The sequence below is a fragment of the Ranitomeya variabilis genome, chromosome 1 (genome assembly GCF_051348905.1).
Source record: "Ranitomeya variabilis isolate aRanVar5 chromosome 1, aRanVar5.hap1, whole genome shotgun sequence".
NCBI classification, from domain to species: Eukaryota; Metazoa; Chordata; class Amphibia; order Anura; family Dendrobatidae; genus Ranitomeya; species Ranitomeya variabilis.
Genome location: NC_135232.1, coordinates 899,835,917 through 899,848,551, shown reverse-complemented (window position 1 = coordinate 899,848,551; position 12,635 = coordinate 899,835,917). Strand labels below are relative to the sequence as shown.

Genomic DNA, 12,635 nt, shown 5'->3' with positions numbered 1-12,635 from the left:
ATTTCTCGTTACCAAAGACCATGGAATCACCTGTATCCGGATCATGGATATATCTTAATAAAGATACAGTTACTAATCTTCATTTATAGCCCCAACAGTCAAAATCTTCCTAACAGCACATAACATATGAATTAAATAATCTCCTGTCATTTCCCAGTAGAAAAGTGTATGGTCTTTGTCTTTCTACATTCAATTTCTATATACTCCTTAACGGACCCATATCTATCTCATTTCTTTTTTTTTTTGTACTATGCTCTCTGTTATATATTTACTGCTGTAGAACTATTTACTTACTCTTAGAGGGAACCTGTCACCAGGTTTGGCTGATATAAGATACACCACCTGCCTTTCAGGGCTTATATACAGCATTCTATAATGCTGCAGATAAGCCCCCGATCTGACCTGCAAGAGAAGAAAAATAAGTTTGATTAAACTCACCCGCGGGGTTGTCCGGTCTGATGGGTGTTGCAGGTCCGGGTCCGGCACCTCCCATCTTCTTATGATCGCCGCCCTCCTGCTTGCTTCATGGCTTCCTGCGCAGGCATACTCATCTGCCCTGTTGAGGGCAGGGAAAAGTGCTGCAGTGCACAGGTTCTGGGCCTCTCTGACCTTTCCCAGCGCCTGCGCACTGCAGTACTTTTCCCTGCCCTCAACAGGGCAGATGAGTATAAGACATTTCTACATTTCGTTTTGTTTTCAGTCAAGATGGGGTGCAGAGTGTACATTAATGTGAAAAAATTAACCATTTTGAATTTACCAAATGGCTGCAATGAAACAGAGTGAAAAATTTAAAGGGGTCTGGATTCTTTCCATACCCACTGTATGTGCACACTACATTGCACCAAATTGGGCAAATAAACCCCACATTTTACATATACAAGGGTGATAACAATGTCATCAATAAATAAAAAGGATCAGATTGCAAAACATACACACAAATAACACACAATTCTACTGAAACAACAATGTCCTAAAGTTGACAACATAAAAAATACCCTGAAAGCAGCAGTGGTAAGAGCATGGCCTTTTGCCCCAATGTATTAACCTCATTTTTCTCTTCATCTGTCTTTTTTAAACAGAATGCTTTTTTTTATGATTTCAGCTATAGTGTGTTATTACTGTGTATTCTTGTTTATTTTTAGTAGTCTAATCCATATCCCTTTATTGATGATATTGTGTCGATTTGTACTATGCACTGTCACTAGCTCGCATTGTTTTACACCTTTTTTGTATATAGTGATATTTTTATATGTTTGTTTACCCATCTTCATCGGGAAGTTCTACTTATCCCAAACAAATGAGTTACCGATGGAGAAAGTGTTTTTTCCCCTTTCTGTAACCAATAAAAATGTCTGAAATATTTTGTCAGTAAAAAATAATCATTTAACCGAATCACTCTTAGTACGGTCTTAGGCTATGTTCCCATAGTATTTTAGCGTATGTTTAGTGGCCCCGATCGGGCTTTCATCTGAAGCCAGCAAAATGGGATTCGAGTATATGCGCAGTGTGGTCTGTCGGAGATTTAGCTGGGCTACAGACATAAGCCCCAACGGAGCCACTGAACGTATGCTAAAACGCTATGTGAAAATAGGCTTAGTTTTTAGTGAGCTAAAATTTCAGTAATGCAGAGCATTGTATAATCTTTTGGTTTTAGTCACCAGAGTTAATTGTCACTGGTTTCACAATATTTTGTTCATTATTTTAAGACCTATTTTTATTCCAAGCTGCAGTACTAGTGATTCTCATCTAAATATCAGGATTGGAGGCCTAGGAAACCAACAGAAACCACCCCTTTTTATTTAGTGAAATTTGTTGATGGTATTTATGAATGAAAAAAGTCATTTGAACAAACTTAACATAAATCAATTTTAGAAGCAGATCTAAAAAAACATGTAAAATAGCTTTTATTAAAGAAATATGCTTCTTTATCCATTTAAGAGCCACTTATTCCCCATTTACCTGCAACCTGAACTCACCATACACTCAGACAAATATCTTAAATCTGTCTTTGATCAAAGCAGGATGAAGTTCCACTTTGGGAGTGACAGGTTACACCTCCTGTTATAGTCCATGGAGAGGGGTGAGAGGAGGAGTGAGAAGCTGAGTGAGAAAACAGACACAAAACAAGCAGATTGTGTTGCATGTATTCATTGGTTTAGTTTATCTAAGAGCTGGATTCACAGCCATACATCTCAGTACTGCTGCAAAATCTCCTCCCTGCTGCTGCTACTTCTGAGCATGTGCTAAACATAGAAACAAGTAGGAATCCTTTTGTTTCTGTGCACTGTGTATGAGAGACACTGTCACGTCTGCTGCTCCCGCGCCTGCCGCTTCTCCTCCTAACCTCCGATATACTTACCCGGCCTTGCACGCTCCTGCTGCTGCCGCATCTTCCGGGTCTACCTCCGGCTCCTGGCATTCTTCTCCGCGCGCGCCCGGTGTTTGTGCACGTCCTTCTTCCTCCTCCCTTCCGGTCTCTTCACCGTCTCCTGGCTCCCGTCGGGTGCGCATGCGCACTTCACCTCCTGGCTTCTGCGGCGCACGTGCATCTCCACTGGCTGGCTCTCGGTCGCTCCGTTCCTCCTTCCTGTGATCCTGGTGGCTCCTGACCCGGAAGTTCCTCTGTACTCCTCCTATATATCAGGTAGTCTTTCCTCCTGTTCCTTGCCTGATTGTCAATTGTGTTTTGCCTTTGAGTCAGGTCCCTCGCTTTCCTGCGTTCCTCTGTCTTTTTGCCAGTTCATCTTGTATTTTGTCCTCTCCTGTTTCTTGTGCTATTTTATCCCTTCCTCTCTCTGTGAGCCCTCCAGGCCCCATTCGTACGTCTCCATCTTGTCCCTTGTCTGTCTCGTGACCCCTGCATTTCCTGCTTCTCATTTCCCCTCTGTTTATTAGTTGTCCTATCCCGGAGTCTATGGTTCCTGCTATCCGCTTCCTCGTCTGGCTTCTGTTACTCCTACCTCCTGTCCCCAGGTATCAGCCTCCGCGGCAATAGTCTCCCCTGGGCCTGCCCCTGATGCTCCCTGCATAGGGGGTGGTCCACCAGGCCAGCTCACCCTTGGGAGGTTCGTTGTCGCGGTCCTGTGGGTTCACTTTTGGAGTCTTTTCCTCTCCCTAGTCCAGAACCTTACAGACACCATAGTAGCTAGTATCCACCCACTAGTTTAGGTTTAGAGACAACTAAAAATTAGAGATAAAGCCTGCGCAGGGAAAAACTTGTTAAAAATAGAGGATTCGAGTAATATAAGGCCTACAAATGGTGTTATTCTATATGTATGTACGTACACACAAAGGACAGTGACATGAAATGACAGATGTACTTTACAGCCAAATGAATAAGATAATGTACATTACAAGTTAGTATACTGGGGAAGCTGAATAATTGATAAAGGGGTTGTCCCACCATAAAGTACATTTTAATTAATAGATATTTTAATAAAAATAAGTTCCACAAGTGAATGTGTTAAAAATTGTTCCTGTCCTTACATAACTGTTCTACTCTTCTTTGTACTGCGTAGTGACTGTGTCTGACCAAGCATAGCTGCTGTTCACGGTGGCCATAAAACAGAGGTCCTGGCCATGGCCAGGAAGCATAAGTAGCTTATGATAATTGAGTATACAGACAAAACCTCTGGGAATCGCGACTGCTGCTTTCTGAGGGAACACATTTCCCTGCCTGTTTTATCAAAGGAGTGAATGTTTGTGGTACCTCACCAGTCATGTGACTTTATTAATCAAGTAAGTGACATGTCAGCTCACCAGCTACTGGAGCTCCTGCATCACTGACTTGATTTATGATGAGCTCAGAGTGTGAAACACTGTGGTAGAAAAAATCTCTCCTGTGATAAATCAGACAGGGAAATTTGTTCCCTGAGAAAAAAGCAGCTGTGAGCTCTTGCTGTTTCATCTGTTTACTCACTTATCATAACCGACTTATACTTCCTCCCCAGTCAAGAGCCATTTCATGTGCCGACCATGAACTAGAACAGTTCTGCATGGTTGGACACTGCAAATACCAGTAGATAGCAGTGGCACATTTTTAAGATTATCTCAGAACTGGTACATTTTTTTACACATACAGTTGTGGAACTTATTATTTTTCAAAGATCTATTGATTAAAATATACTTTGTTCGGGAGAAAACTACTATAAAGACAATTACATGATGCACTAGTACATAAAATGTCATAAGCTTTAAATTACTTGATTAGGTGGAAATATATGACAATAAGCTGGAGGCTGATAAAAGTGTATCTGTCATCAGGTTTTTGTTATCCCATCTAAGAGCATCATGAGTATGGGCAAAGGCCCTGATTCCAGCCATGTATTACTGCATGTTGTATTTTTTTTTTATATAAAATCTTTGTTTCAGATGTACAAGATTTCTGAATGCTGAGCTCTATATAACACCGTCCATGCCACTGATTGGCAGCATTCTGCTTATGCACAGTGAACACAATAAGCTGTCAATCATTATTAGGGGTTGTACATAGGTCGTAAATATAGAGGACTAGATGGTAGCAGGTTTATTAGTCTTCTAGTGATAATCTCCTGCTGAAAAAACAAGTGATTTTATCAAAACTAGAGTAAGCATCCCACTGACACTTTGCTGGAATCAGTGACCCTGTCTCTACATTATGCATTTTTTAGATGGGGGAAAAACCTGAGGACAGATTTATCTAAATATTATTTCCATACTGTATATTACCAGGGCAATTCATATGACAGCATGTCTTATAGTGGACTATCCCTGACAATTTCAAATGACTTATGAAATTTATTAAAACTACAGAATTGCTTCGCAAAATCTTCAAACAAATCAACAACCCTGGGTCGGGGAGAAATACTGATAGGATGCAGCAACTGTGCTTTGACTGATAAGCATTAATCAGAATTCAACAAGTAACAAAAGTCAGGCATGTTTCATAAGGGACAGTGGTGGGGATGGCATTTTATTTTATACATTGAAGCAAGATGAAACCACTTCTATACTTTATAATATAGTGTTTAGGTGCAAGAATGGTATTGATGACAAAGAATCTGATCCTGGAGGCATACAAATATTTCTGTACATTAAATTGTACCAAGACTATCCTTAAAATGTTAAAATGGAGTGAGGATCTAATAGTCTGCCTTTGGGGTATCATGTTTCTGTGGTCTCTAATTCAGGTTCTTGATGTGAAAACCAGAGCTGGCAAGACTTGACTAAACATTTTTGAGACACTTTGTGTATAGCGGTATTAAGGAGATATTTGACACTACAGCAATATTCCAAAACTGCTCATCATAGTCCTAGATCAGAGAGCTACAAATCCTATCTTTATGCAGTCATAGGGTCAATCCAAGATGCCCCAAAGACTACTGGCACAACTACTTACAAATTGTTGTCACATATACAGAAGCTCAGTAAATGTAGTCATTTTTAGACACTTTCAATGTTGGGTATGTTGGGTATTGGAGCATGCCTAAATTGACATGGTTGCAGATTCAAATTGAGTATCCTATCCATAAAACAACCCAATAAAATGTAAGTAATAATTAAAGTAATAGAACTTGCCTTCTTCGAAGAGTAACCTAATACCATATTAGTTTAATGCAATAACTTATTGTTAGGGCTCCTAGTTTGGAACACTGGTAGATGCATGGAGAATGTAGATGGTCACTTTTGGGGGGGTTTGTAGAAAAAAAAACTATTACTAATAATGCTTTCAGAGGAATTAGTTTGGTGAAAGCAGGGAATTTGGTACCACAATTTAATGCAGGCACTGGACCTAAAGCTTTCTCAGACCTCCAAACTGAATAATCCCTCTACACATCACATCTTCAACTACCTAATACCAGACCTGCTATGGTCACCCAGTTTGGTAGTAAAGAAGCTTAATTTGTAGAATTCTTTCTCCGAAATGTCTTCACAATCTTTCTTGGTTTTTTTTTTTTGCTTGTTTTTTCCAGCTTATTTTCACACAGAATTAGAGAAACAACAATATTACATATTTGTGCAAAATGGGACGAAGATTTGGGCTGGCTGGCAGCGAAGGAATGGGACACCTATTACCTCTAAACCAAATGAGCCCTTTAGCCAGTCATGTGTTCATCTCTGGATATACCATACTGCCCCAAGATTGCACTGGTTCTGGCTGGACTATGTGAATGAATGTCCTAAATGAATGGATTTTTGGCACCTTTTCCCACCTAGTTTTGGAGTCTTTGGTTTCTATGAACAATTGATAATGTTCCTTAATGATGAGATGGACAAAGCATTCCTATTTTGTCCCAAAAATGCCTTTTTTAAACCCCCAAAATACCCAATACCATATTGGAGTTTGTCTCTGCAAGAATAAAAAAAAATTCACAGATTCTTTATTAGGAAACCCTATATAGAGTAATAATATATGTTGCTTCTTCGGCCTGTACCACAACCGATTACTTGTTTTACATCACTTGTAGATAGTTACTTTAAAAATGCAATCTTGTCTTCTTTAGTATGTTCTTGCTAAAATTTGCAGTTGGTCTGAATTAGGACACAAAAGTTTTGTTATAACTTTACAACTTCACTTCATACCTGTTCATCCAGATTCTTATCTTTTTTTTGTCCATTGTATCCTATGGACACTTAATACATGTATTAATTATCTCATGTAACCAACTTACAACTGTTTGTATGCTCGTATCTATCCTTCATTTTGACATGTACAAATAAAGTTTTATAAAATCTAAATTGTTAGACTAATAATTCATAGTATTATGAAAAGCACATTTAGAGAAAGACAAATATAATGTTACATTTGCCCTTACTTGCAGAATGGTTTCACCCCTCTATACATGGCTGCCCAAGAGAACCATCTTGAAGTTGTGAAATATTTGCTTGAAAATGGGGCCAATCAGAGCACTGCCACAGAGGTAAGTGTACCATCACCTTTGGCACCTGAACATTGCCATTTACTGATTACATTCATGAATAGAGATAACCAAATTGATTAATTGGAAATTGAATTTGTTACATTTTTTTAAATTCCCTGGACCCAGCAAATTTGAACAACTAGTGAATCGTTTTTCTCGAATTTAAAAAGAAAATGCCCATTTTATACAAAGCAAAAATGTAATATAATCTCAGGAACGACTGAGCACTCTTACCCATAATGCCTTGAAGTTATCACAGCACAGCCAATTAGAAGGGACTATCATAGCCTGTATAAAAGCAGAGGCAGGGAATGCAATATCTGCTTTTCAGTAAATCTGAACAGTGAGAGAACATCACAGCTTAGCAATATAGAGAAAAATAAAAAATTCTGAATAAACAATACAAGTAGTGTTTGACAGCACAGCAGTAAGTAACTGTCATCTTTGTACTCATAGCAATTTATGTTGAGGTTGCTTTGACATAACTAAGGTTGTATTTGTGTTCAAAAGCTTGAAAAGTGTTCAAGAGAGTCTTAGACCCCAAAGTGTTACCCGAGTGTTTACAGGGCAATTGTGACATTTTCAGTAGTTGCAATTCACAGCAAATTGATTTGCAAAGAGTCAAATATTTTTTTAAAATTTGACAAAGCTTGAAATGAAAAAGATTCACACATCATTAAGAATGAGAATAGAGCTGCCATATGATATTTATTGCACCCCTGCAGATTATATCTCAATACCAATATATGGTAACGAATTGCAGCCCTGTTTGGTTGATGTAGACCTCCATCTCTACTATAATATGGGATACTTTTGAGGACTTTTTTTGATTGCTTTTCCTATGTAATGATCCACCTAAATCTAAATATCCTGGGGATCCAAGTGAATGTGCTCTGCATGAAATGAATCACTTCTCTGACAGGCAACTGAATGCTGCATGAAAATCCCAATTGTGATCGTTTTAAACAACTGTATAGTCTTCTTTAAAAATGTTCTTCCATTTTGCTTCTGCAGAATATCTGGAAGTCCTTCATCTATATTCTTTCAGCAGGATTCAGGAAGGATGGGATGAGGGTTTGTACACAGATGTGCAGTGGAGAGGAGAAAAAGTATGTCAGGGAGGGCAGAGGAAACAGGCTACAGACAAGGAGGAGGAAAGTAGTTGCAGATTAAATAATCTCAGTATTAGAGCCGAGACATGAAAGCAAGTGTAGACATCAGCACTTTATATACATACAGTGTCACTTCGACAAGAAATGAATCTGGAACTTAGATCAGATTGCAGACTGTATATCAGGGGTCTCAAAACTGATGATTTAAAAAATATTTCTGAGTGTATTTTTTTAAAAATTAAATGTAACCACTAGCATATGTAAAACTATTTTTCATGTCAAAGTTATCCATAGCCTTTAATCATCTTGTCTGTGATTTTATAGGATTTATTTTTCTGATTTGTTCGGTAGTGATGTATTCTATTTTTTTCTTATTTCTGTATGTTTTACAGCATTTTGAAACAAAAAAGCATATCAGTATCACTGTATCATAAGGTTATATGTTATTAAAATGCATAAAGTATTAACTTTGTAATATCGCATAGCTTTTATACATCATAGCTATAAAGTGTGGGCGTTAATTGTGTTTCCCGACAGGATGGCTTCACTCCGCTGGCTGTCGCTCTGCAACAAGGACACAACATGGTGGTTGCTATTCTTTTGGAGAATGATACAAAGGGGAAGGTTAGACTTCCAGCTTTGCACATTGCAGCCAGGAAGGATGACACAAAGTCTGCAGCCCTCTTGCTTCAAAATGACCATAATGCTGATGTACAGTCTAAGGTAAGTTATCAAACATACACATGAGATGACACCTATATGTTGCCTGTATTATTAAAATGATGCCGTGGATTAATGTACAGTACAGTACAAAAGTTTTAGACGTGTGCAAAGAATGCTTTCATATAGGTTATTAGGTTACTAGTATCATTTAGTACAAAATGCAAAGTGAATGAACAAAAAAAAAGTCATCCTGTTCCTACAAAATAACATCATTTCTTCTAGATGCAGTCGCACAAAGTCAGGGATTTTTGTAGGATTATAGTCAGGTTTATTGGTAGCCAGTTATAACAAACCAGGGATAGTAACCATTTTCATATGTAGGATGAAACTGGTATTAACTGAATCAGAAACAGGTGTGTAAGAGGCTTAAACGGGTATTCTCTGTTATTTCTTGAGCAGCTCACACATCTGCAGTCTCCTTATTTCCTGGTTTCTGGGTGACAGTTCTAGTGAGTTATTAGTAGAACTATAAACCTCAGCACAATTTCTGCTGAAACACACACAGCTGTCAGTATTTTATTTCTTACGTCTACATTACTATCTCTGTATTTGTATATAGAGATAAAAGTGCATTTGGACAAGCACACTGCTCGGGAAAGTGAGAGCCATGATGATGCTGCTTGTCGGGGGGAGCTGAGAGGTAGGGGGGGAAGAGGTTGAGCAGGTAACTGCTGTGTATAAATCAATGGGCTGGAGAAAGATGACTTAGGGTGGTTTCACACTTGCGTTGAGGAGGGCTACGGATGGCAGTATACTTCCTCCTTTCTTCCTCCGTGAAGCTCCGCCTACTGCCGCATGCGTCCTGCGTTTCCCTGCGTACCTATCTTTAACATTGGGTAAGCAGGGACATGCGTTGTATGCGGATATGTGCGGCGACTGCATGGAAACGCAGGACGCATGCGGCAGTAGGCGGAGCATGTGTGGAGCTTCACGGAGGAAGAAAGGAGGAAGTACACTGCCATCTGCAGCCCTCCTCAACGCAAGTGTGAAACCACCCTAACACGTTAACTCCTCCCCTGGAATGTACCTGCTGCCCTCGATCAGCTAATCTTTGGTGGCCAAGTTCTATGGAAATCAGCTGTACACTATGTAAAATGCAAACTCTCATTGTAGGAGAATGACAGCAGATAGAAAAAGCAAGTTCAATTCAAACTTGTTTATTTTCATGCTGTTTAGCTAATTAAAGCATTTTAATAACTTGAGAATACATTTGAAACTGGGTGAGGAACAACCAAGTCCTGCTGCAAAGGTGAGGTTGTGGAAATAACAGGTCATACATCATGGCAAGACTGGGCACTTGAACAAGATAGTCATATTGCATCAGCAATCTCTAGACTGGGAATACAAGATGTTATGTTCAAATTCATTTGACAAAGAATCAAGATATGGGCAACATTCAGGAATTTTAGAAGAAGTGATTGGCCAAGAAAAGTTATTGCTTCAGATGAAAGACACATCCATTTGGAAAAGTTTGGCCAGGAGTTGTCTTCATGGAAGAATTGCAGTCAAAAAGCCATACCTTTTCATGTTAACAGGGCAAAGTGTCTCAACTATGCACTTAAACATAGGAATTGGAGTGCAAACAAATGGCAGCAGGTGCTCTGGACTGATCAAAATGTGAAATATTTAGCTGTAAATGAAGGGAGTTTGTTCCCTGAAGGACTGGAGAGTGGTACAATAATCTGTGTCTGCAGGCAACAGTGAATCATGGTGGAGGCTCTTTCAGCAAATTGAGTTGGGGATTTTGTTGGGAGTAATGGCACAATCAAAGCTGAGAAATACCACATGATAATTATCCATTATGCAATACTATCATGGAGGCGTCTGATTGGCTTTAAATGTACTGTGCAGCAGGACAACAACCCCAAACAGAGCCATGTAGTTAAGTATTATTTTCAGCGTAAAGAAGAACAAGGAGTTCTAGAAGTGATAATATGGCCACCCAGATCTCTAATCTCATCGTCATCGAGTTTGTCTGAGGTTATATGACTACACAGAAGGATTTTCGCAAGCCTATAAATACAGAAGATCTGTGGTTGGTTCTCTAAGATGTTTGGAAAATCCTCCCTGCTTAGTTCCTTCAGTTTACAAGTGCACCTTAAAGGGAACCTGTCACCCCGTTTTTTCCATATGAGATAAAAATACTGTTAAATAGGGCCTGAGCTGTGCATTGCAATAGTGTATTTTGTGGACCCCGATTCCCCACCTATGCTGCCGAAATACGTTACCAAAGTAGTCGTTTTCGCCTGTCAATCAGGCTGGTCTGGTCAAATGGGCGTGGTGTCTTCCCCCAGATCTTGCTTAGTTTTCCGTTGGTGGCGTAGTGGTGTGCGCATGTCCAAGGTCCCGAATCCACTGCACAGGGGAGTTAAAAGAGCGCGATGTGCGCTATTTCATTGGTGATCGGTGGGGGCGGCCATCTTCCTTTGGCCGCTCGTGCGCAGAAGCGGCGCTCTGCTGGCCGCGGCTTCAGGAAAATGGCCGCGGGATGCCGCGCGTGCGCAGATGGAGATCGCGGCGGCCATTTTCCTGAAGCAGAGATGCGAACATACGGAAAAAACGGGGTGACAGGTTCCCTTTAAAGAATTGATGCTGCTTTGAAGGCAAAGTCTGATTTACTTTTCTCTTTTGCTCATTCACTTTGCATTGTGTTAATTGATAAAAATAAACTACTAAAGGGATCCTCTCATCAGTATTTTACCCCTAAGCAATAGCATGTGCATAAGGGTGTGTCAATGTTAGTTAAATCCTTATCTTGCTTGTAGAATTTTAGTTTATCCTTTTAGAGAAATTGCGCTTTTACATTTTATGCTAATGAGTTACAAGTGCAGCGGGTGGGAGACTGCACGTAGCTCTCCTGCCTCTCTTCCTATAGCCCGCTCACCGCCTGCTTCTGCTCTCTGACAGGTCACCCTTGCTGCAGAGACCTGCCTCTCCTGGTCGATATTTCATGCAAGCGCTCTCATTGTCTGGGGTCATTTCCTCAGAGGGGGGCAGTGCAAGCACTGATCAATAGTCCAACGTTCTCAACATCATCAGGACCTTTCTCCGCTTGCACCACATTTTGAACCAATATCTTCTTCATAGAATTATATAATGCTGAGACGTGGAAATTAAAAATGTCATTTTTTTTCTCCTAAAATTATGTTTTGGCCTTAAATTCTTTCTTTTCATAAGGGGTTGTAGGATAAAACACTACAGACTTTGTAACGCTATGTCTCCTGAATGCAGCAATTCCCAATGTGTGGTCAGATACTACTGTATGAGTTACACGACTGGGCTTGGAAGGCAAGAAACACTATTTGGCTTTTGATGCTTTATAGTTTGAAGATTCAACTTGCAAAGCCCTGTGGTGTCAAAACTGCAGAAAACCCACTAAGTGACCCCATTTTGGGAACTATAAGTGAGCAGCTTTTGCTTCTGGCGACATGTGCCCATAAGTTGACCAAGACTTAACATTGATGACATACCTCAATATGAGATTTAAGGGGATCCGATTCCCCAGTGATCAGCTGAAAAATCCTCCGGCAGATGCCAGAACTTAGCTGTGTAGTAGTGGAACACAGCAGAACGGTGCATTGTTCAGTAGCCGCTGCAAAGAACTGCAGTGCATTCACTTCCATGGTAGATAACGTGCAGTACTTGGCAGCGGCCAGTAAGCAGTGAATGGGGCTGTTGTGTTCTGTCTGCACATTGCTTAGTTCCAATAGCTGTCGGAGCAATTCGAAGCTGATCGGTGGACATGTCGGGTGTGAGCCCCCACCATTATCATATTGGTGAAACCCAAAGTTACGTTCTCCCCACTGCAGCAGTGCCATACATGATGAGGCTAGCTGGTTTGGGCACGTTGGTTGCATGGATTTTACTGGATGGTTTCTCATGTCGCTTTTCCAGTGCCTTT

At 40.2% G+C, this 12,635-nt stretch overlaps 1 protein-coding gene across 3 annotated transcripts in view; it reads left to right on the top strand.

Annotated features, from left to right (window-relative positions):
* Positions 1-12,635, top strand: part of ANK2 (ankyrin 2) — a 648,838-nt gene that overhangs the window by 468,184 nt on the left and 168,019 nt on the right. For all 3 annotated transcript variants that reach the window (XM_077278822.1, XM_077278815.1, XM_077278806.1), the window contains 2 exons: positions 6,801-6,899; positions 8,549-8,734. In XM_077278822.1, the coding sequence (XP_077134937.1) occupies positions 6,801-6,899; positions 8,549-8,734 (285 nt within the window). The remainder of the gene's footprint in view (positions 1-6,800; positions 6,900-8,548; positions 8,735-12,635) is intronic.